This window comes from Megalops cyprinoides, chromosome 20 (genome assembly GCF_013368585.1).
Source record: "Megalops cyprinoides isolate fMegCyp1 chromosome 20, fMegCyp1.pri, whole genome shotgun sequence".
Taxonomy (NCBI): Eukaryota; Metazoa; Chordata; class Actinopteri; order Elopiformes; family Megalopidae; genus Megalops; species Megalops cyprinoides.
In genome coordinates, this window is record NC_050602.1 from 10,942,718 (window position 1) to 10,968,004 (window position 25,287).

The 25,287-nt window shown below is 46.2% G+C and overlaps 1 protein-coding gene across 1 annotated transcript in view; it reads right to left on the bottom strand.

The window, feature by feature from the left end:
- Positions 1-25,287, bottom strand: part of LOC118795954 (calsyntenin-2-like) — a 132,153-nt gene that overhangs the window by 3,532 nt on the left and 103,334 nt on the right. Inside the window, exons 7-13 of the mRNA XM_036554777.1 lie at positions 24,167-24,424; positions 23,016-23,137; positions 8,590-8,752; positions 6,891-7,057; positions 5,166-5,314; positions 1,596-1,807; positions 585-752 (exon numbers count right to left, since the gene is read on the bottom strand). Coding sequence (XP_036410670.1) covers positions 585-752; positions 1,596-1,807; positions 5,166-5,314; positions 6,891-7,057; positions 8,590-8,752; positions 23,016-23,137; positions 24,167-24,424 — 1,239 coding nt within the window. The remainder of the gene's footprint in view (positions 1-584; positions 753-1,595; positions 1,808-5,165; positions 5,315-6,890; positions 7,058-8,589; positions 8,753-23,015; positions 23,138-24,166; positions 24,425-25,287) is intronic.

Consider the following 25,287-nt stretch of genomic DNA (forward strand, 5'->3'; position numbering starts at 1 on the left):
AAATACGGCACCTTCACTGTGAATCGGAGAAACTGAAGGACAATCCAGCGCACACCGTGTAGGGAAAAAGCCTCTCACTCTTATTGTTATCACCAAATTAAAATCACTCCCACTTAAATAACAGTTCTGTAAGACTCGTGGAGGTGTAGGTCTGTTTCTCTACTGAAGGATAATACACAAATCACATTTACAGCTTTCAAGTGGGTTTTTGTTTTTACTTCCCACTGTGTGGGTGCATATCCAGACTGCGTTTCATATCTATTATTGTATTCATATTTTTGTGTATTTAAAATTTTCTGAGAAGCAATCAGTGGTAATTTGTTGTGTATGACAGCCCTATAGTAAAGAAAGGTAATTGCAGACCTACACAGAGATGCAAGGGGGACCTAAAATAGCTGGAGACAGAGTTACCTACCTTAGATGGAGATTGGAGTTGGGGGTGGAGTTGCTATGGATGCTGCCAAGGTCATGAACTGTAGATGGATGTGCTGGAGGTGGGGTTGGTGTAGATGTAGGTGTGGTTACCTACTGTAGACGGATATGCTGTAAGTGAGGTTGGTGTAGATGTTGCTGTGGTTGCCTACCATAGATGGAGATGCCAGAGGTGGAGTTGGTGGCGTCCAGGTGTTTCCCCAGCAGGGCTGTGCGAGGTACGTACAGGCTCTCACGCTCCGGATCCAGCTCCTCTCCAATCACCAGCACGTCACAATAATCCAGGTTATGGAGGATCTCCATGACTCCTGGCCTGTGGCCTGCAGAAAGGCACACACAGAGCACATAGGCATTACCATCATATGCATCACTAATCTTAACTCCAACCCTAGCCCCAGTCCTGACTCTAACCAATTATATTTGATTTTCAGAGACCGAAGTCAGTGTCCAGCCATGACCTGGACATACTCTGGTGACTTCCACAACCATTTGGCTCAAAATCTGTCCTTTGCGCCATATGCCTAGGAGACTAAAAAGGGTTCAGGTCGCCCACCATGCATGAACTATACCTGCTAATGACACACACCAGAAATGCCAGAACCCACTGCTATAGCTCATGCTGAGGTAAAGGACAATGCCAGGTACTTTTCTGTGCAAGGGCACAAAAGTAGAATTCCTCACTTCTGACTCTTGTCATTTACATTTTTGTGCTCATAAGCGAGATTACATGGAGCAATTTGTCTGCCAGACAGAAGTCTTACTCAGCATAGGAGCCCTGGCCTAATCAATCATATCTTCATCCCAAAAGCTGGGGGCTATCCATCTTTCTTTCCAAAAAGGCCAAAGACAATCACCTGACTGATAACAGGACTTTCAAAGACGCCCAGGGTCAGTGGCTGAAAAATGACCAATATTTCACTTGACCATTATCATTTACATGTATTTGAATTTCTAGGGACAAACTTCCCCAAATCTCAAAAGCTGGTTGGACAGACCACACACTCACCTAATCAATGGCCAGTCAGTGATGATACTACATGATAATGCTGATGGTACTTTCACCAAACTTGTCTCTGGTTTAGTTTGGAACATTGTTTGGCTGGACAGAAACCTGCACTGTGGGAGCTGTTCCCATGCTGTTTGGTCCCGCCACGGCGCCTTACCTGGGCTGTGGGCAGCCGCATCGCTCTTGGTGACCGTGCTGATGATACGCAGGTCCTGGAACAGGGCCAGCCCTGCGGGGCTGCGCAGGTCGGCGGCCGGCTGAGTCAGCCGCTCCGCCCCGGCGATGGTGATGCGGGGCTCGCTGGGCGGCAGGACCATCACCACGGCCTCGATGTCCGGGATCGAGATGCACGTGTCCTCGCCGAAACACCTGAGCACCCGTGGCAACACAGGAAACGTATCAGGGAGGGAAAAGGAGGGGGGGGGGGGGCAGAGGGAGGGTGGGAACGGCGATTTAATGTCCAAAATCTAGAATGCAGGTTCCCATTCCTCAATGCTGTTCATGCTGAGAAAATGGAAGTAATACAAAATATGTGAAGCACAGAGTCCACTTTGAGGCTGATGGCTTTTGATTACCTGCAGGTGTATTTACCACAAGATTGCTGTTATCAGAGCAGCAAATTCTCACTTCTCTGCTCCAAACAGCATGATACACAAAGCCACAGCACTCAGGAGGGATTCAGCACAGGCCTTTATATGGGAACTACTCATCTCCATAATAAGATGATTGTTTTTCTTCTGTAATGCATTACTTTAGGGGAAAAGAAGCATTCTTATGTGACTCCCAGTGTTTCTCTAAATGTTTGGGTCTAATTTTAAGCACTACTATCTCAATTAAAATGCTTTTTTTTCTGAAAGAAACAGGTGCTATGGTAGAGAGCTAGAAGCACTACCCCCTGCTCAACATTTGGACTTCTTCCAGGCCAACTAAGGAGAAAATTAACCGAGGAAAAGCCTCTTTAGGCTAAAGTGGGCTTCCATTTGCTGTTGTTTGTAATTACATTTTTAGAGGGTTCATTAAAACAAAGCATCGTTTCTCCTTTTTAACTCATTAAGAACTGCTTATGTTTATGGTTATGAGCAACTCAAGTCTGAGCAACTGCTCAAATGTATAACGCATGACTAGTTCAGCTTCGGTTGTTGCCATTTTATTATTATGCTCTGGAAATGACTTTGCCATTTTATTTCTGGCTGTGTTAAATTTCCTGTCTCTGTCAACAACCATGATGCATTGGACAGAAGCTCAAAGACAGAACCTCATTACCATATTAAGCAGAAAAAACAAAAATGCATTGAATGCCCACTCATAACGACAGGAAAACAAGGAGACCTAGCCTAGGTGCAATGCACTGCACTGCGATTCCTGCTCAGAGTAGCTGATTCCAGCCCAGTGTCACTGGAAAAGACAAACATCTTCATTCAGCTACTGATGCGCTTCATGAAAAATGTATGGCCATCTCTGTGTTTTATGCTGTAGATCTAAAATGCTCTAGAGAGGGGGATTTCCTGAACTGGGTGGGGCCAAGCAGAGCTCCAGTGGCCGGCTGTGGTGTTGATTAGAGACGTCGGCTCCAATTTGGCCGATTCTCTCTGTCACTTTCCCCAGGGGAGCTCAGCGGAGTACGGCAGGTTGAAGCATCTCTTCCCGAAGAGCCGTGTTTGGACTCTGTCTCGTTAGCTGTGTCAGTTCTGCGGGTTTCATCAGCAATCTGTCTGACTCCTCTCTCCCTCAACCCGTCATCTACAGTAGGGTCCATGTTAACTGTAATGTGCAAAAGACACAAAGAAAGCCTTCCGAAGGTTTCTGGAGGCGGTCAGGGAGAGGTGCACAAGCTAAATCACTGATTCACCTCATTCCAACTAGACTGTCTGCTCTCACTGCTGGATATTTCTCAAAGGTTTTATGTCACTTCTGGTGTGATTGAAACCATCTATCACATCAGCCAGCCAGTTCAAATCAGGTGACTACTGAAAAATCCAGACCCAATTTTGAAGGGGTAGTCAAAAAAATATCTAAATCAAATGCTCTACCTCATAAATCAACTACATATGTACATACACAATGCCAAGGCTACACAGTGTCCTGTAAACTCCTTCCTGCCTAATCTTCCTCCTGTTGATGAACTAACAGTCATTGAGCCTTTTTTTACTACTATAACATGGGCTGATAAAGCAGAGTATGGTGTTTTGATTTTATAGCAAAATGACAAAAAAAAAAAAAAAAAAAAAACTGCTTCCCAAATCCCAAATCTGACCCCGAAAGCAACCATGGCCCTCATTCCTGAACTTAGCAGGCTGATGCCAGTCTCCTGTGCATTGCCCTGTATATCTAGTTAGGCTGGCTTGCTTGTTTGCTCTTTCCTCAGACCTCATAGAGTGATTAAAACACTCCACTCTCCTTCACATGCCCTTCAACAGCTGCGTGTCTAGTCTATGATGTAAATGAAACGGTCAGCTTTTGTGTGGGCACGTGTGCACGTGTGTTTGTGTGCGTATATGTGTGTATACGCACGTGTGCACACGTCCTTCCTTCGATCTGTTTCTCGGAGGGCTTGAAAAGCCAGCACGATTTTTGAAAGACCTCCCCCTGCACTACAATGCAACATTTGTAGCCTTGGAAACCATTCCAGAGGAACGCCTGATCGGAGCCCCACTGGAGCCCAGTGCTAACCGGGCCATGCTGTGAGGAGAACGACTGCTCTGCAAGGAGTCTTACATTTTATACTTTTTATATGCGTCCTCGCTGCCTGTTTGTGGTGTCTGGCGAATATGCTTTTCAATTGCATGCAAATGCGTTTACTAAGGGAAAACAAATTCATGAGTGGAAGTCCAACATCTCCAGTCTTTGCAGAGAAGCGTTCTTGTGGTGTTTGCTCTTACACCAGGAGGTTGTGAGTCCTTAGATGGACCATGCAAAAGATTAATGGACTGAGAGAGACTAAAGGGAGACTGAAGTCTGAAGGAAAATGGAGCCCTCTGCTTGGAGCAGTACAAAAGAGATTGTGGGCCCTAGGCATTTTGAGGGCAGCAATACAAAACAATATAATTCATGACCATCTCATACTTAAATATTAACGTGATGAAAACCCTACCTAAACCTGGGTAGTTTATAGCAGTAGAACAGTAAGGCTATTGCTTGTAGCAAATAGGAAACATTTATATAAAAAAAAGATACTCATAAGAATACTACTAACAATAACGATACTCAGTGGAGGCAATGAGTTTGAAGTAAGCGTCAAATGAATGTACACTTAAACTAATTGTCCTGAACCTGTTATTCTTAATCACTTTGTCAATATAAGGAAGGATTGCCAATCTGCAGCTGATTACCCTCTCACTTCATCTGTGGTTGCATCGCCTTTGGGTACTACTCATTAAACATCAGGTTATAATCAATCATTTTGATCATAAGAGGATCATAAGGGATCTGGAGAACTGTACAACACTACACTCTATGATATATTATTTACGATTAAAAGGTTCATGCTGAAGTACACAAAGTGGACTTCGTATAATGGAACTGCATTTGACCCAGTTACGCAAAAGAAAATCAACTGTCGTTGAGCTCATTTCTCCTACCAAAAAAAACCCCAACATATAAAAAATACAAAATGTTTAGGACTGCTAGCACTTTATAAAAGGAAGTCCAAAGCATCTCCTGTTTCAGTCTCACTACGGTCACCACTGACAGCAGTACAGTAACGGGTTAAACGGGTCAGAAGGCTCACTGCACGGAGGTGGAGATGCGGAGCCGGCGAATCCCGGGCGTGGGGAACTGGCGGGAGTTGATGTAGGACACCTTGGTCAGGGCCACGTTGATGCTGTCTAGGTCATCCCCCTCCATGACCAGGATCGACTGGGCCGGGTTGAAGTGGAACTGTGCAAAGAGGGAAACAGAAAGAGAGACGGAGCATCACTGAATGGAAAGAGGGAAGGGGGAGGGGAAGGAGTGGAGGGACGTACAGTTGGAGCCCGCTCCTCCATCTGCATTTCCATCTCTAATTCTGTGGTTTGCAGTGGAGAGTGGCTCAGTCCACCCCAGCTTTAGTACAGATCGTCTCTGTGTGCAATATAGATGGCCTTTAGTGGAGTTACACCAGGTTCAGTGTAAACTGTGGTCATCGTGTTCAAAGCTGCAGTCCAACCGAATGCTCTCACTTGCATAAGGGGGATTCAAAGTTATTCCACAAGTTTTAGCCCAACTTCCCTTTATATTGCAAGGGCAGAGGCACAGAATAGAGCTCCGCTACACACAGAAGATTTTAGATATTTTTTTCCAGAAGGTAAAAAGGGCTGGGTCTCTTTTTTTTCCTTGTTCCCTGTCTCTGTTTCTTCAAAGGTGCTCTGATTTCATCACTCCATCACTGCGCAAACTCTGCCATTACTGACGGAGAAATGGAGTCCCAGAATCTCCAAGAGCGGCCTGGGTGTTGCCTGGGTGGCAGACGTGGGGAGGGAGGGGGGAGGGAACGAAAGGGTAACGTTCGCCCTGCGGTCCCGGCTCTGCCACCGCTACGGCACACTCTCTCTTGGCCCTGTCACTGTTCCCATCAATCATTTTTATCCGACCACTCTGTTTATGATGCAATCCACAGCCAGCCTGTTCTGTCTAATTACTCCACACCCATGCTAATCACATCGCTACTTTTATGCAGAGTAATCAACTTGCACTTAACCTCAGTGGGGCTGGCCTGGGTATATATTTCTCTGTCCGATGCATCCAGCCATTTTGTTGGGAATGCATCAGTGTCATTTACAGCCCTGTCATCAATTACTGCTCACCACCCCGTGGAAAAGGCGCCATGAAGCAGGTGAAGCTGACTGTTACACTGATTAAAATTACTGTTGCCTGACTCTTAACCCTTTTCCTTATTATTTTTGAATATCTGATTACAGATCCTAGCTTCACGGATCCATGCATCAAAGAACTAACTTTCGTTTAAAAGTGGTGAGTGTTGAACAAAATGCAACATTTTACAGTATTTTATTACAAACAATTAAAATAATGAACCAAAAATCAAAATGAATGTGAACTCAGTTCAGGTGGACAGTGAAAAATTTATCATTAAAGGAAACTGCATAGTCCTTTTTTCCTTTGTTGCTTCTTAGCAACGGGATCAGAGACTAAATGAATGAATCACATGAGACAGGCATATAGAGCAGGACATTTTCTTAATCCCCTGTTATTAGCATTAATAATAATAATTACTGTTGTCTGTTGCTATAATATATTACTAGACGTTATTAAAGCAGATCTACGGGTGGGGTGGCAGAGAGAACTGTTCACTATCCACAAATCTTTGTGTGTGTGGTTGTGTGTCTGTTGTGCGTGCATGTGTGCATGCATGGCCATGTGTATGTGTGTGTGTGTGTGTGCATGTGCGTGTGCGTGTGCGTGTGTGTGTGTGTGTGTGTGTGTGTGTGTGTGTGTGTGTGTGTGTGTGAGCAGTCACCTTGATGCCTCGGCCCAGGCTCTCCAGGGAGTTGATGTCCAGGCCCTCCTTGCAGGCCTGCAGGCAGGAGATCACCTTCTGGGTCTCAATCTTCCCTGGGCGGATGGTCAGGCCTGAGAGACTCCCGCGGAAATACTGCGTGAAGCGGGGCGTCGTCACCTCGCCACCTGGACCAGGGGTCAAGGGTGCGAGGGGCGACAAGGACAGACACACTTCAAAATTTGCTTGGGAAAGTTCTGCTTTATCTTTCAGAGAAATGAAAATGAATTATATGTGGACTATAATAAGGATTCCCATTGTCATTTCCCAGGTGGTAGTGTCATTTCCCTGGCGCATGCATGTTGATGGTTAAGGTGGGGGTTAGGGTTAAAGGTTAGGGTTAGGCCATTGCTGGGCTCTCCCCGGCGCTCATCTCATGATGTAAATGCTGTGGTTGAGTTTTATGCATTTATGTGAATATACTATAACCTTTGCTGCCTGGCATCAGTTTCAGTGTTTTTATTGATTCTTGTTGCCATTTCCTGTGACACGCCAAAAACCTTTTGCCACACAGGTCCGCCCCAGCTTGATTGATGGCGATCCTGCATTATTTTGTGACAAATGTTTTCAGCTCAACATTCGGACGCCGCGAGCACGATCAGCAGAAAGTGAGAGACACCTGCACAGTTTGGTATAAATAAACGCCTGTGTGTGCCGCGTCTCTTTCTTTTCATGGCTCACGCCCTGTCACCTCTCTGCCCTCTTCTGTTTGGCTCTAATGCTCTGCGCGCTCGTCACACAATAAAGGCACTGAGTCATACCAATTAGCAGTTTGCGGAGATAGCGGAAACGGACAAATTGCTCCCGAGCTTCGCCGGGGAGAAAGGATGCGCTTCTGGTTTCAATAGGAAGGCGTCGATAAGGGTCAAACCGATGTAGCTTGCCACCGCGCAGTTGATTACACGGTGTTAAAATACAACTTTGAAACACGATCTTGGTTCTGTAATAGCCTGGAAAGTTATCAGTGTCGGCTCAGTGGAGCTTAGCCCCATTTTTAGCAGGATGTAGTAGCCAGTGAACTCGCATTCTATTCAGGCCTTATAATCCTCCATTCAGGCAATCTCACTCAGGCGCAGTTTCAAGGACAGAAATGAAAAGAACAGAAAGCATGGCTGATAAAAAGGAATACAAATGACACTGAACTGTAAGAAGTTCAGTGCCTCTACAGAGAGGCTGCGCCATTCAGACGCATCAATATGTGCACCATCCAACATATTGCTATAATTATTACCATCATAAAAGCAATGTTAAGCATTTTTTTTCTCTTTTGTTCTGATGTGGTCATTAGCCCCATTTCAACAATCCGAAATCATCAGTCCAAATGTTCTTTTTGAAGTTTTGCAGTTCAGGCCTCCTTTACTGAGGGGGGAAAAAAAAGGAATAATTTTAGCCTGGGGTAAAAAAAAGGCAGCTGCTCTCTTGGTATTCAGCATGCAAGCATGTTCCTACTCTCATGTCAATAACCTTAATGTTTTATACATTCTCCTCCTCCATGTTTGGGGCTGTTTAATCACTTTGCTGGAGAGTGACGCGGTCCTTTTTCCCCCGGTAGGTGCTGTGCCAACAAGCCCATTAAGAACGAGGTATTCTGTTCACCGACCGTCTCGTTTTGGGAGTACAGACCCCCACACAGCCCCCTTCCCCCGTTTCCCTAAGTAACCTTGCCAGCAGGCGCCCACTGTCAGCTGGACGTCAATTTTCGAGGGGTGGATGGGCCAGTCATCCGTCACCAGGTAGGGTTCGTAGGTCACGCCGTCCACATAGAGGGTCACCAGGGGAAACTCCACGTTGATTACATAGTAGTGCCACTCCTGGTCACAGATCTGCACAGAAGATGCAGATTATTAGGAGATGAGTTGATGAATACTGACACCGTGCAAATACACACTGTTGCACAAACTAATAGACTGACACATGCACGCACACACTCACATGCACATATGCAAGCAAACATACGCTCATTCACACACACATACACACATGTGTGGTGTTCCCAGATGAGGGGTGGGAAAGAGCTGTCAGTAAGGTGGAGAGAGTACAGGGCAGAGAGGGGGCTCTCTCTCTCTGATCGGTCTCTCCAGAGACTTCCTTTTTCCCCTTGGTATCTCAATATTCTGCTGGTCTGGACTCCCAACTATATGCAAAAATACCACCACTACACAGCACTGTTCACTCTGTTCTCTGAGAAGCACTTTAGGGCAATGTAACACTGCACATCTTGCAATTAGACAGCTACAAGAGCATTTTTATTTAGATGTGAGCTTTTCGAATCCTCTGATCTGCATGCAGGGGACGCAGCCTGCTTAAGGGCTCACTGCACTTTCCATCTTCGCTGCAGAGACTCCCAGCCAATGCATGAAACCTTGTACCTTATCAGCAAAGCGGCACAGGGTTCGGACCCCGATGGGGCGCTGCGGCGGCGCCCGGTCTCTTTTGTGAAAATGCATTTGTATAAACGGATTACAGAATGTAAAAATGTGATGGCAATCTAAGATGACCCAGATAAGCATGGCTGCCAGGCTAATGAATGACGGCAATTATTAACAACATGCCTGTTGCTGACGCTCAGTTATTTTTCCTTACCACCGCTGCCGAAAACGCTGTTACCGCCGCCAGCCTGCCTCACTAAGGGGCAGATGAAAAACCATCTGCTGCTGGTGAGCCCCCTTTGCCACCCAACCCCCACCCCCCCACCCTGCCCCCAGCTAGACACACCTATCCTGTTTGCTGGATCTTGCACCTCTACCTCATCAGTGCCTGTTGACTCTTTCTCACACACAAAATTAGCAAGTAATTAATACAGCAAAGAATCACAAACTCCATCTGAAGAGCGCAGCACACCTGGTTCATACTCCATAAGCACTTTTTAATACGGAAACTAAGCTGCTCCTCTCATGCATAAACGGCAAAGAACAAAATGCCCCCCCCCCCCCCGCCCCCCCCAGACCTCTTCTGCTGATATTGTGTTCCTGAAGTCTAGTTATTGAAAAAGAATGACCACGGCTGCATGTTTTAAAAATACGCCTCTCCTCTAATGAGAAATGCACTTGAGATATTAATCTTGGCGTGACAAGGGGTGGACCCAGCTGGCCACACACAAACGAGCTCGTACATTGCCTGCTAATAAACAACACTACCACGGGGGCTTCTCTCGTTGCCGCCATGCCCACCCCCCCACCCCGCCACCCACCCTCTCTCATTTCATTTTCATTCCTCTCTGAGTTTTGCGGAAATTTTTTTAATCAATTTCCACACTGCAGATTGCATCTCTGACCTTCAGAGCGCAGGAGTGAGAGGAAACGGGAGCATGGTGGCGTGCAGACTCCCAGACCTGAGGGACGCAGGGTGCCAGTGAAGTTAGACGCCGACGCCCACCGGAGAAACTCGCCTGGTCCTGGCATTCTGCTGCAGGTGAGAGCATTAGGTGGCTTCCCTGTGAAGCCATGCTAGACTTCACAATGTTGCACAGGACTGGTGGATCTCAGTGCAAGTCGATGCTACTGAAAGCACCACTAGAGGCAGGACTCCGTCTCCCCACTGTCTCTCTCTACGTGCCTGCCTCCTCTCTCCCCAATTTTACCCCAATGATACCCCAATTTTCTATATGTGGGCACTGTACAAAGACGGCTCCCTCTCAAATCCTCTCTGAAAAGTATAGTCCGCTCTCCTCCCTCCTCCTTATTCTACTCCTTCCCTCTCTCCCTCTCTCTCTTACTCCCCCTGTCCTTATTGGTTTCTCTCTTTATTTTTCACATGGTTATGGAGACAGGAAAGAGTTACAAAAGTCAGACCCTGTGATGAATCTGATCCCCAGTGTCACAGGAAAGATATGTTGGTGCGCGCACACACACACACAAACACACACTCCTACACACACACACACACACACACACCCACACAGCATCTGTCCTCTGAACTCACATACCACACATCCACACACATTGACATCTGTGTTTGCACGAGTGAATGCATACACGCTCACACCTACATACTCACACCACTACACCCTCACACATATTCACTCACACATACTCACACCCTCACTCAAACACACATACACACACATTCTCACACAAATGCAGACAATGACACTGAGAGACAGACAGAGTTCATCTAATTATAGAGAGCTGGCAGAAAACTCAACAGGAATTAATAACTATGCAGAAAAATATCCCCTAACACTTCTGAAGTGAAAACTCATCTCCAAAAACCATTAACTCGGTGGAAGTAATGGGCCATTTCCACTCACACGCACCCCAGCATACTTGGCTGCGCTAAAAATGCTGTTTCCTCTTACCATCAGGTGTAGATGAGTCGTGGCTGTAACAAGGCCACTCCACAAACAGTAGGCTACCTATACTGGATGTAGTCAGGATTACTCTACTTTTGGCACGATGCCAAGTAAATTGTGTTAATCCCCCAGCTATGTAGCTACATATGAAAGACAATGGCAAAACACAGGAGAAGAGAACAGCCAAAATTTGCAGACAGATAATGTCGACAGACAGATGATGTCAGTGACAGCCAAGACAATGCAGCCGGATAATAAAGTCTGATGATCTGGACAGTCCAGGTGAGTGAATGACCAGGTGCTCTTTTCAGGTGCACCACTGCAACCTTTTTTACTACCATCACTGAGGCTGATTGGAAAAGGAAAAGACATCTGGCATCCTTCAGGAACTGAATGCACTTTTGGCTATCAGTGAACTGATCCTACTAGCAGTCAGTCAGCCAGTGTTTACTCCAGTTTGTCTGAAACACAGTCCCTGTCTGAGCTTTTTGACAGCTTGCTATGGAGACTGTGAAACATTATTAAGCAGATACCGAGGTTGGCTGCACTGTTATTTTCTGTTGCTGTTGGTATTTGGATACTGAGGAGGTCACAGAGTCACTCAGTCTGCTGAAATTGGTTGCTCTGAGGCCCAAGAAGTCATTGGAGCATTGTTATTGTCTGCACTGTGACAAGCCCCCTTACGCTCTCCGCATTCAAGGGAGACAGCGAACCAGGTATTTAGGTCTTGTTTTTCGGTATGTCAAATGGTGAAGGTCTTCAGACTGGTATGTCAGCTTTCTCGGCGGTGGCTGCTAACTGTGCAATGATTTTTGATCATCGAAACGTTGAAAAAGCGACTCAGAAGGGTGCTAGCGGTGCTTTCCAAAGGTAGCCGCTGCACTACATATTTCTCTGCATTAGAGGACACGCATTCACCGTTGTGTTTATATATACAAGTCCAAAGCCACGGAGACGAAAGAAAGTTAGTGACAAAATAAACACCCCTGTAAACCTCAGTAAATGCTAATGGGTGTAAAATTCCCTAATCACTCCCTGTCTCCCACAGAATGAACTAAAACGGATGAAATAAACACAGCACTGCAATTCCTTTGGACACCGAGCTAAGGAGGGAAATCAAAGCTTTTTACAGAATCTCCATACATCAAAGACACCGTGCTGTCTCCTGGGCATGTGAAAAGAAACACGATAATTTCTGCACTTCTCTCTCTCTCTCTTTTTCTCTCCCTCCTCACTTATACATGGGGTGTTAGAACTTCTAGCAGGCAGCGCTGCCCATATGGAGGCAGGGAAAGTACGTGCTCGGAGCACATAAGTTTCTTGCATGGCAGAATTTTGGAGGAAGGAGCAATGAGCTTCACAATTAACAGCATGGAGCGGACAGTTTTGGAGGACACTGGAGGATCAAAGGTCAAATGAGGGTGCAACACTGTGGGATGCCCTACAGTGGACGCTGAGCATGCTAGCAGCTCTGCTGACACTTTCAGCCAGGGCCGAGAATTCTGGGTAAATCTGTGATGACATCACAATCATCCGTCTCCTTGCGCGATGCTGGCGGGCTGAATCATCACTGGCTTTCTCGGCACAACACAGTAGAGCACTATGGCCGTAAATATTCACATTTTAGAGCTCTGAGAGTACACCATTGCATTCACAGAGTGGGTGAGATCCACATGGGTAAGTTACTGATCGAGTTGCTATTCTCTGCACACTTTCACTAATCAACACATAGCCGGCAGGAATTCGCACTTCTCCACAGTGTCGTTATTAGTATGTCAATAATAGCAAATCTGGGGGATGATCTTCATATTTCTCCAGGGTTGGGAGAGTGTTTCTGCCTCTCTTCACTGATGTAATGAGAGCACGAAACGCCAGTTTAATGAGTCTGAGAACGTCTTGCTTTGGGACTCTGCAAAACCTGTTTTGAATACATTACTATTACTACGTGGGTTTTAAGCATGCCTTAGCCTTTTAAGTTGGTCTGGATAAGACTGCTTGCAAAACAACAAAAATGAAAATCAATACAGTATAATAATAGTATTGTATAATACTACAATGCTAACAGTATTATATAACAATAAAAATATTGAAATATAAAGATAGCAAAATGAAAAGGAGAGAAGCACATTTAGCATAGTCCATTACACACAGAGGGAAGAGTTTCTGTGGTTTTCATAATCTCGCCTGGAGCAGTTCTCATGTCAATCTCACCCAGACTGCAGGGACCAGCTACGTTGAGAGGGACTGAAAGCTACACAATTCTCTGCCCTACTAAATCCATGTGGTGTGTGTGAGAGAGTTTATATTGATATGTGTGCTTCTATAAGTGTGTATATGAAGTCTATTGATTTCTGTGTTTGTGCATGTATTTACATGGGTGTGTGTAATGTATGTGAGTCTGTGTGTGTTTGTGTTGGTGTATTTGTGGGGGGCTTTCTGTGTATGTGCATGTGCATGTGTTGTGTGGCCATGTGTTTGCGTGTATGTGTTTCTGTGTGCATGTGAGTGTTTTTATAGAGGTATGTGCTTGTGCGTGCATATGTGCGCTTATGTTGGTGCATGTTTGTGAGTGCGTGCGTGCCGAGAGATGGCAGACAGAGAAGGAAAAGGCCCACGTGGAGTCTTTCACCAGAGCAGCAGCCGCCACACAGGCTCACCCGGGGTCGTCATTCACCCCCCGGGCAGGGAAACACACAGCACAGGTCTGCACTCGGCTCCTGCAGCATGGCCCATCGCCACCGCCCTGCATTATTAATGCCACTCCATTATGTGTCAGCAGCCTGGATCCGTGCGTCTGCGCCGCGCTAAAATGAACTGCGCCGGTCTGAAGTGTCCTCGTCTTTCCGGGGACGAGGGGAGAGTGGCAGACCGCCGGACGAAGGAGCTCACTTCAGACGCAGGGGGGACGGAGAGTTTTGGATTCGTCTCAGGTCGGCGAATACCTCACAGGTGGTTGCTTTTACACCGGGGTAAGCTGTGACATTGATCCGCGATTTCCACGCCGTTATAAGCGTATTATCTGAAGTTGATTGGATTATGCCGTTACAGAACAATGCTCCAACAACAGGCACTCCTGAGGCAAAACAAAAGCAAGCATAATGGAGTCTGAGCTCCTGTGCATATTCTGTCCTCTTCTGCCCATTGGCGAATTATCTCTTGCTGACTGCACGGGCTACTTAGAATGAAGGTTAATACTCTTAGCCCCCCTCCACCCAAATTAAAAAAAAAAAACAAATAAATCCCTCAGAGTAGATTTTGCCATCCCATAAAAGTCTAGAATGTGAGCACATTAACCCCCTGTCTGGTGATCCAGGAACATTCTAAATTGCTCATGGATCTTCTGATCGATCGATTTGTCCTAATCAATCACTTGGGTGGAACGCGGCCAGTGGCGTCGGAGCCTGGCCAGCCGAGCTCCTCTCGCATTTCACCTTGCGGTTCTTCGAGAAAGACAGAGCCAGGCGTTCGGGTCATGGGAGTGTCTGGTGGAACAGATTGTTGCTCTCCAGGCATTCACATAAAAAAAGGAAAGGGAAAAAGGACTTCCAGAAGTTCAGACAACTATTTTCTTTTTCTGTCTTTCTTGACTTCTTTCGTTTCTTTCTCCTCTCCTTGCTCAAAGTGCAAATGCTGCCTGGCCTGAAATCACAGGTGTTGTATGTTTAAAGAGACAACCTGTATAAGGATGATGATGACGATGTTCTGGGTCACTATTCAACTCTGTAAAACCCCTTTCTGACTTTTATGGAAACTTTTTACACGATGAATACCCATCTGAAGGCTTGAAGGATGAGTGGAACGTGCCCAGTTAATGTAGCAATAGAACTGCGCCGATGAATAATTTAGCAGTCACGATTATTTCTCAGCACTAAGCAGCCTTTAGGTACCTTATAAAAGGAGTTTTATTACAACAAGACAGGGAGGACTAGAGAAGAGAAAAGAGCCGCCTTTGACTGCACTGCGAGCTTTGGTTCCTTTGAACGTGCTCTCATCGCTCTTTTGAAATCTTTGTAAGGGAAGAGAAACAGATTATGTAAATGGGGGGTAGCTCATGACAGTGAATGTAATGCTCGATCTCACGCCGCTCGTGAAAAAGAAATATGAAAAACGAAGTTACAGATCCATCCCCCCGGAGGGTTTCTTAAACCGCGGCTGTACGAGAGACCGCAAATGAGAAAATCAGAAACTGGGATTTACCACGAATGCAGGGACTCAGGAGAGTGGGGTGAATTCCTGCTCACTTTGGATCCGGATTGCTATTTTGATGTAACGGAATAGGTGTATAGGAAACTGTTTTCAGGCTTCATTCTCTAATACTTCCCAATATTAACCAGATTTGCTAGCATTTTTCTGTAAAGTCCTACTATGTGGAAATAAAAAACCAGGCATAGTGAAAGAAGGAAATAGAGATACGACACAGGTTGGCTGATATTATTATTATTATTATTATTATTATTATTATTATTACCATTGTTATTTCACTGACAGATGAAGAAGGTATGATGAAGGCTGAGATCAAAGACTCTCCAACAATAAAGTCAGTGCAAAGCTATTTTTCAAACCATATCATACATCCATCAAACAACAACGAAAAGTTCAGCTGAATGGACAGGGGTAAAAAGCTGGGCATACAGATAAGCAGGTGAATGAAACTGTTCCGTCTAGTCCGAAGCTGCAGCCTGAATAGATGGTGCAGTGATCGCATCGAAGCAGCGAGGTACAAACCGTCTGAACTCATCAGGTGCACTGCGGCAGCCATGCTACCACATGCGGCTAACCACACTCACGGCTAACACAGACAGTCCCCGGCCACCTCAGGCCCTGAGGCTGCCTGCATATCCGCACTGTGGCCCACCTCTCTATCAACACGCTCTGCCACATTTGCTTGCATTGATTTTTTTTTTCCCTTTCCACATTCCCCATACAACGCACAGGCGCAGGCGTGAATTGATGCAAAGCTAATGCTCTCTTTTTCGCCTTTTGTGTTCTCTTTGTGCAGTTGTGGTTTAATTATCTCCTATTCAAATCCGCTGTGACAAAAAAAAAATGAAACCATCCAAATTGGTCTGGCTTTGTGGTAGCGCTTTCTAGGCAGATGCGCTCAGATATATCAGGGATTACCGGGCTCGATTGAGCTCCGCTACCGCTCTGACATCTCCACCGGCGAACGCGGCGTGAATAATGGCCGCTCAGCCGAGAACCATCCATTCTTAAATCCATTAAGGGCTGAGGAACTGTGAAAGAAGCGCGCGCTCTCGCCCCCCTTTCGGCGCCGTTCTGCCGGAAACCAAGCAAAACAGAATATCCTCTCTGAAAAGCTAAGCGTGCAGAAGATTGCAAAATCAATACGGCTAAATGGAGTTGCAGTGGAAATCAGTGAAAGTCCTTTCAGAGCTCCAGCGCCGCTCCCAGTAAGATGTACTGCTGATGGGATCGGGGTGGGGGGTGCGGCGGGGCAACAGCATCCAACAGCCAAGACTAAAGACAGCGTTCCTCCTTTAATGTCTGTTTGCCTCTGTTTACAGCTCCAAACCCTTGCCAGACCAACAGGGAAATTACTTGCTATCCTATAGGAGCAGTTTGCAGAAGACCATGATGCCGATTAAGGCTCTGCAGAGGTCTCTGATGGCACGACTCCATAGCCAGAGCAGACCTGCCCCCTGTTGGAGCCGCACACCCTATAACCTTACTAGAAGCACTCTGTTTCAGCTTACACACACAGACACACACACACACACACACACACACATATATGTGGAACCAGAGAATGGGGTGATCATTGGAATTCAGAGTCCAACAAATTTTGTAATAAATCTGAAGTGCAGAGGAATCAATAAGTGAAATAGGAGGCTATTCTTTCAGGAACATCCAAGACAAGATAGGTGACAACGTGGCCAGTGATGGTACCACAGCTAAAATGGCCAAACTCTTGTACCTTAAGTCCCTCATATCCAATCCCCCTGCACGTCAGCCCACTTCAGCAACTGATACACAGCCAAAAATGACGAACAAGGCTCCAAAACAGGGGGCTTTCCTGCATCACTAGGGTTAAAAACATGCCCAAGCTGTCTCTCCAGTGCGGAATACTAAAAAGCCCTCTTTCGCCTAGAAGACGAGTTATCTCTCCCTGTAGAGCGAGATGGTATCGCTGCAGAGAAGAGGGGGCGTTAGAGGACACCAGCTGAAACAGAAGCACCATCAACAGCCACTTGGAAGGAGATCCGCGCACTTCTTCCCTGGAGATATCTGTATATGACATCAGAAGTAGCCATAGGTAGCTCACACACACCCCATTCCAGAGGTGATGGGTCCTGGGGGAGGAAGCAGATGGCTTTATGGGGGGTTAATCCAGAAAGGGGTAGTCAAAATGGGAGTGGGTCATCATAAACAGAGGGCCTGTGGCAGTACATTGCCCCAGCCGAGAGGGTCAGGGTGACCTAAAGACAAGCCAATTTCATCACAAGGACCAAACCACCTGGGATGATGTGGGCCCAGGGCGTTATGAGATATAAAAAAAAGAACAGGATGCAGATGTATCTCTGGCACAGTTCTGTCTGTGGCCATTACTGTGATCCTGCATTTCTGATCTAGCAGCTGACACTGTTCGTCTGTTTGTCTCTGTTGCAGTTTAGTGTCTTTTCACGTTAGTCTGAGGCTATGATTTATCAAAGCACACAGGCAGTATTTTTCTCCAATCTTATCTTTTGTTGCCATTTGGGGAACAAAGGGAAGCTCCCCTTTATACCCCGCTGGCATCTGAGGGTTTTTCTGTTTGTGGTTTTTTTGTCCTTTCCAACAAATCACTTACACAATACCTCACTATACTACCTGTAAGATATTCCTTTAGGAGATCCGTATAATACCAAGCATAGTTGAAACTGTTTCTATGGAATGCACTCTATGACATTTCCTTTGTTGTAAACTGCAGTATGTCAGTGCTCTCTCTGTATATAGAAGACAGATTGTATGTTACAGACTCCTAAAGACCCCCTTAATTTGCTCCCATTGGACAGCTACAAGGGTTTTTAGCCACCTGTCAGAGGGCTTCAGAACGGAAAATGGGGGGGAAAAAATACAAAGGTTTTCTGGCTGATTTTCATGCATGTGTGGTAACACACCTGACCAGGGCTGCTGTGATTTGATGTATGAGGAGCAAAATTTCGTTTACTGTCAGCAAACAAATGGAGACGCAGATATCGAAAGACACAAAAACAAAAACAAAATAAATCTCAAACAAAGCCAGACACTGAGAAAAAAAAGGATTTGATAAGATAAAAAGCAGGGTGTCTGGAAAACATTTGTTTTTTTCCCCCTGTAACAACTGTAGACAGTGGTTCGAAAAAAAAAAAAACAAAACAAGAAAACACAATAGGAAATGATGAATGGCGTGAGACAGAGGTCGTGGAATGAAAGAGAGAGAGATTCTCTCGCTCTGACACATGCTGTGGTTTGCATTCCAAAGCACTCTGGATTCAGATGGAGAATAGAGTTTTTTGCACTTTGTCAGACATATTGATCACATGATATCCATGTCAGCATATATGTGTGTCTGGAGGGGAGCTGAATTTATAGGAAGATCTGGGAGATGAGTTTCAAGCCAATCCCTACGCTATTACCCCAAACTGTCTGCATTGGGTTCTGGAAGTATAAATATCCCACATACCTGCACTCTCTAATGTCAGCCTGTTCAATCATCCCCTCCTCTCCTCTGCATCTCTCCTTCATCCCTTCATCTCTCATCTCCACCACTCCAAACTGCACTTCTATGTTCTTCATCCTAATAGCCAGGCACCAGCCCTTGTTCCAACTCCAAATCAAAGGTCACGTTGATGTTTCTTGCATGTGACCCCGTACAGCTTGTATTACATCCATTACTAAATACCACAAATGCTAGCTCTTTGTTGGGAAATGTGGCCTTTGCCTCCGGACTGAATTGCACACATTAAAGCTTTGTGGGTTAAGGCCCGGAGCCATTCACACCTGCAGTTAGAGTTTGAACGACAGAATTTGTCTGTAATAGTTACAAGAAGGTGAGTAGTTTATTCAGACTCAGTGGGTCTTTGTAGAGGGAGGGATATTAACGACAATCCTGCAGAGTAGAAAGACTGGTACCTACAGTTCTTTGTATTAGGCAGGATTAGGTATTCTTTTGTGAATTACACTAAAACGGCACATATTTTTGAGCCTGAATTCTAGCAGGATATTCTTTTAAATAGAAGCTTTTTAGTCCCCTCACCTCACCTTCCCGAGCCTGTGTGTTTTAGTATATTTATTCAATGTTTCTTTCTTTTATTGCAGAGTACAGTCTTTAAATCCTGTCTTGACTTTGTTTTGTGAATGATTTAATCAAAGCAGATTCAATCGAATGTAAGAAAAGAAAGCCGTAACACACAAGGAACACAGATAAAAACCCATCCTGTAAAGACATGTATGTATCCAACTCGCTGATTATATTGATTCACACGCATAGCAAAACCAACACATGGATCAATCCTCTGCACACAACAAAAATAGCACACAGCACATCACAGCAGGCCAGTCAAGCCTACAACTGAAAACCCAGATTTGTGCAAATAAGCAAGTGGCATTTAGCTTGATACGCTGTGTGCAGGGAGGGGGGCACACGTTTCAGAGGCTCCACACAGCAACATCTGCAGACCGCCTTAGAGCTTGCCTTCCATCTCGGGCTTGACCACCGTGGCACCTGTGCCGTTCGCACAGCTGGCTGGCCAGCCCAGCCTCCGCACAGTGTCCACACAGAGACAGCGCGAGAGTGATGGATGGAGCCTCTCTCTCGCTTTCAGCCCCTGCCCACGGCTCCCTGAAGCCTCTCCCCCACCGTCCGCTCGGAGAGCCGCGAGCCCTGCGGCGGCGCCGGTCCGTTTTATCAATCCTCAGCCGCCCCGCGCGCCCTTTACGGTCCATTAGCCGCGCGCAGCTGAAACGCTCAGCCACACTGACGTCCGGGGGGGGTCTCCAGCTCTCTCCTGTCGAGCGAGCTTGACTCCCTGTCAGTCTCTTTTCTTCTCCTCTCCTTCATGGGCCGTCTCTCATTCTGTGAGAGCCCAGACGGGAAGCGCGGTCACGCTTTGCGCCGAGTGCAGGCATGCAGTCGTGCCAGTGAAACACATAGGCGTGAGAATAAGAACCAGAAGTTCTGCTTGTGTATTGTGTTACATTACACTACATTACACTATCGGCATTTTGCAGACACTCTTATCCAGAGCGACTTACATATGTTACAATTTGTACATGTTACCCATTTATACAGCTGGATATTTGCTGAGACAATTCTGGGTTAAGTACCTTGCCCAAGGGTACCACAGCGGTGAATTCTATGCTATCTGTTTTATGAGTTATGAATCCTGCTCCTTACCACTATGCTGCACTGCTGCCCAAGTATTAGCTGCCTTTGTGCTGTCCAGAGGCTGTCTGGTGTTAGCAGGTGTTGGTGCTGTGAGCCTCAGGACCAGCTCACTGTGGGGATTCTTCTTTGGACCCCTCAAAACCAGGAGTTCTGCTTGTCAATTGCATTAGCTGCTATTGTACTGTCCAGAGGCTGTTTGGTGTCAGAAGGTGTTAGTGCTGTGCTTAGTAAGCCTCAGGACCAGCTGACTGTGGGGATTCTTCTTCGCACTCCTGGCATTTCAGGGTCTTATTATCAGAAGAATGGAGTTTCCTAGTTTGTAGGCATATTAAGAATTTAATGGTTCTTTATGAATGTTAATTAGTAATGGATGTCAGCCTAATTCTGCCCTGGATACATTAATAGGTCACAGAACTCTGTATGCAGGATTTTGTGTCATTTTTAAAAATCTTGATGCTTAAGCCCATGCTTCATTGCCATATAATGCAATAGGTTCAATAACTGATCTGAATATTTTGACCCAAATACTAATTGATTGAAATGGTCTCTTAATGGCAGAAAATGCTTCCACTCAATTAATTTATTGGCAAGTTGACGTTCCCTGTTGCGCTTCTATATGTGTAGTTTGTAGTGGCACTCTCTCTCTCCAGATGTTGAAGCTGTCCTCTGATCCCCCACACAGCTGTGCTGAGGTTTGTAACTTTGGGGATGATATGCCATCACTCCACATGGTGACGGGTGTAATCCACCACTCAGAGGCTAAGTTCTGCAGGTTGTGACCCAGCTCCATTTTGTGTTTAGTTTTCACCTACTTCTGAGACAAAAAAACAAGCCTTGTGAGCTATTAATTTATTCAGCTGAGCAGATAACTGCTGCACTTAATTAATTCAGATATCGATTGGTAGTGTGTGCCAATGATCCAGCCTGAGGTTATTCAACATTAAACAACGAAGAAGGAAAGACCAACGCTTTCATCTTTTATTTAAGCAGGGTTGTTTCTTCATTCTATTGGAACATATATATTTCTTTCTCAATGTCTGACCACACATTGCACACCTATATTCTATGCCTTGTGATTTGCCAATGAATTTGACCGATTCCTTTCATATAGCTGAAGTAACTGGTGATTACTATCTGAGCGTGCATGTGTTTGTGTGTATTTGGGGGTATTTGGGAGCAGCATTATCTGAATTTGAGTTGGTAGCGTGTGTATGTATATGTATATGTATATTGTTGTTAGTGTGTATATTTGTGTGTGCTGGTGTGCACGTGTGCTCACATATGTTCTACAGTCTGTGTTACTATAGCAGGGTTATCTGGGTTTGGTTTCGTATTTGCTTGCATGCGTATTTGGTGCATGCATGCACATTTGTGTGTGTGTGTGTGTATGTGTGTGTGAGAGAGAGAGAGAGAGATAGAGAGAGAGTGAGTGTGTCTCGCCAGCGCGTGTGTGCCAGCGATGTGTGTGTCCTCATCTCGGGTGATGGAGTGTCATTATTTTCACTGAGAAAGGTCATTGCCGTGGAGTGCACTTCATCCAGATTACAGGCGTCTCGGAGCAGCGTGGCGCTCTCCACGCCGGGAGATAAGAGAGGGATGACACCACAGCACCTACACCTCCAATTTCCCCAACAAGGAGAGAGGCTTTCAGCAGAGCCGCTACGGGGGGAACCGTCCCACACTAGTGGAAATCAGGTGCCGCTGAGTGCACTTCAGCTCTGTGCAAAAACAGTCTGACGCGATATCAGGCTCGGCTTTACCGCGGCACGGTTGGAATGAGAAATTTCCTGCGGCTGATTATTAACGGTAATGACTTTCATTTACGATCTGCCTTCCAGTCTAAAATAAGAATCTTAAAACTGCAAGGGGGGCTGCTCACACCATCTACTACCAGTGCACACAAGTGAAACATCACCATCACTTCTACTTTGGAATGCTGGCTGCACGGTATTTGAGATCCAAGGGCTAAAACCAGTAAGATGAGGGACCAGATTTCTGGTACATTCTGCAATGATGCTGGAGTAACACATGACACTGGTATAACACCACCGCTCTTTGTAAGAACTGGGTTTTTTAATGGCAAATGTGAGTGAAAAGAGCAGTTTAATGTCATCTAAATGTTAGCATAGTGCTACATCTTCACTGCACCGGAGCAAGAGTTTCCACTTGGGACTGGAAGAGTGCACCTTAGTGGACCCAAAAGGAGTGTTTCCTTCTAGCTTCCAGCCAGCAACTGGTTTACACCAGAGACACAAAGTGAAATGCCTTTTACACCAAAATAAAGCCCAATTAGAAACTGAGCTGGAAAGAAAGCAAGTAGGTGCTTGGAGTTGGGATGGAGTTAGCCTCCTTTGGCCTAGATACCTGAGCGGCCATTACAAACCTTTCAGAATCATCCAGAGTATTCTCGCTGTGTGAAAGTGCCCACCTGCTCCAGCCTCCAGTGGAACTCGGCTGGCCGGAAGGTGTCCACCTGGGTGAAGTCCCTCCTCAGGAGGAAAACCAGCCTACAGTGGTGTACATACAGGGAGTAGTGGTGTCTGTTCATTTCTGCACAGAGAAACACATGGGTCAGAGGTCACAACAGGTTATGTATGCAATTACCACAGAAGGTACAGTTCTTATGGGTGAGTTTTTATTCACCAAAAATACTTTGCATATAGTTATCATGACATCTGTGATGAAGACCCCCTCAGCCCATTAATACCACCTGTAAATAACAGTTACATTTTGTAAAGTGTACCTTCATATGATGTGAAATGAGATTCTTCATATGTAAGCCTGATTCACCTGCTGGTCAAATAAGGACTGTTTAAAATGCTAGCTCTCTACTGCTGTTTCTCAGGCATTCCTCACTTTCAAATCCAACCGTCAGCATTCCCTTGTACAGACACAGTACTGAGCATCGCTCATCTCAGTTTTCTGCTTCTATTGATTTCATTTCCCTTTGATTTGCTGTGATGCGCATGATGGAGCTGCCCAATGAGAGTTACAGGGCTGCCATCTCCAATCACGGCTCCTCCATGTCCTCCTGGCGAAACGGCACGACCGCGAGAAGACGATCTAATCAAGAAACCTATACATCACCAGCGTGCGACCGCCGAACGCGCCGTGCCCTCATGAAGCCGTCGTTTGAAATTAAATCAATGGGACGCAGAGAAAGTCATGGAATGGTAAAACAGTTGCAAGGTTCTGCTCACTACATCTGCTTGAAATCCATGTTGTCCCTTGTTCCTGCCTCCAACCCTAACCCTATCTGCTACCTTTCCTGTACTGGTTCTGCCCCTATAACTACCTCTACCCTGACCCCTGCCTTTACAACTGTATCTACGCCTACCTATACTCCTATATCTGCAACCCCCCCTGCCTCTATTTCTGTTTCAATGACAGCTTATTTCCCTTTTTTTCTACATCTGCCTTTATCTACCTTTATCCCTAAGCCTGCCTCTAACCCTGCCCCTGTCTCTGCCCATACTCCTGTGTCTACCCTATAACTGCCATTGCTCTCACCTTTACCCTCACCCCTGCCTCTTTCCCCTCCCTGCCTTTGCCCCTATCCCTGCCCCGTGTCCCTCTCACCAGTTTTGTCAGAGTTGCAGAGCAGTGTCTCCTTCTCGGCCCGCGGGCCCAGGCTCGGCCCGTGCTTCATCCAGGTGGCGATGGTGAACTGGTCCGTCAGGTTCTGGGGCACCACCCAGTCCGGCACGTTGGCCGCCTGCCGCCCGTCGAAGCGGAAGATGAGGTCGCTGTCCCGGCCGCTGTCCGTCACCAGCGAGGCCGTCCAGTTGGTGGAGGCGCTGGGGGCGGGGAGCAGGTCGGTGCTACCAGACTCAGCGCCTGGGAAATCACCGCAGCGACACGAGCGGGTGACACTAATTAGCCTTAGGTGTCCATTATAAAATGTAACCAACTGATCCTTGCCTGTTTAATCTTATTATGGGAATTAACTGAAATGTTGTTGCATGGAATATAGTAGTAAGCCTTCTTTCTCAAGAGATTTTACTTTGGCTTTGCCTGGACTAATCCAAGACATTCCTAGCACCACCATTTGTAAAAGCCTTTCTTGTAAATGACATTATATGTCCCACTTTCATCAAGGCTGGCTGAATTGCAGCTATATTTCAGGCTCTGTGATACAGTGAGCCTTCTCTGCGGCTGATTGACTCCAGGAGTAGCAGTCTGCGGAATGAGTCTGCCTCCTCTGGGGCCACCTAAAAACGATGGCACGGCCAATACATCAGCGTGATTCCGCGAGATGGCTTTTAAGGGAGACCATGCACACATGGGCATGAAGAGCACACTGTTGTGCCTGTTCTAGGTATATTTTACAGGAAGTAATGAAGACTGAGGTGGAAGTAAGAGCAGAGGCCCCTACCCATCTTCAGCAGCAGTTCATTCGCTGTGAATGATGGCATATGCCCTGCCTTCTGGGATATATTAGATCTCAAGCGTTAGACAAAGGAACGGGGCATGAGCGCCATGGCAACATAGTGAGTGGGGAGGAGGGGGAGTAATTTACTGCATGTCCAGATTTCTTATGATCTCATACATGAAATTCTCCAGCTCTGCGATCTCCCACTGAATAATAAACTGATCCATCTGGAACTCTCTCCGCCCCAACAAGCTCCACCTACGTTCCACCCACAAACGCTCTCTATGTTCCAGACTTAATTATTCATACTGTTTTAAAGTGAAAGAAC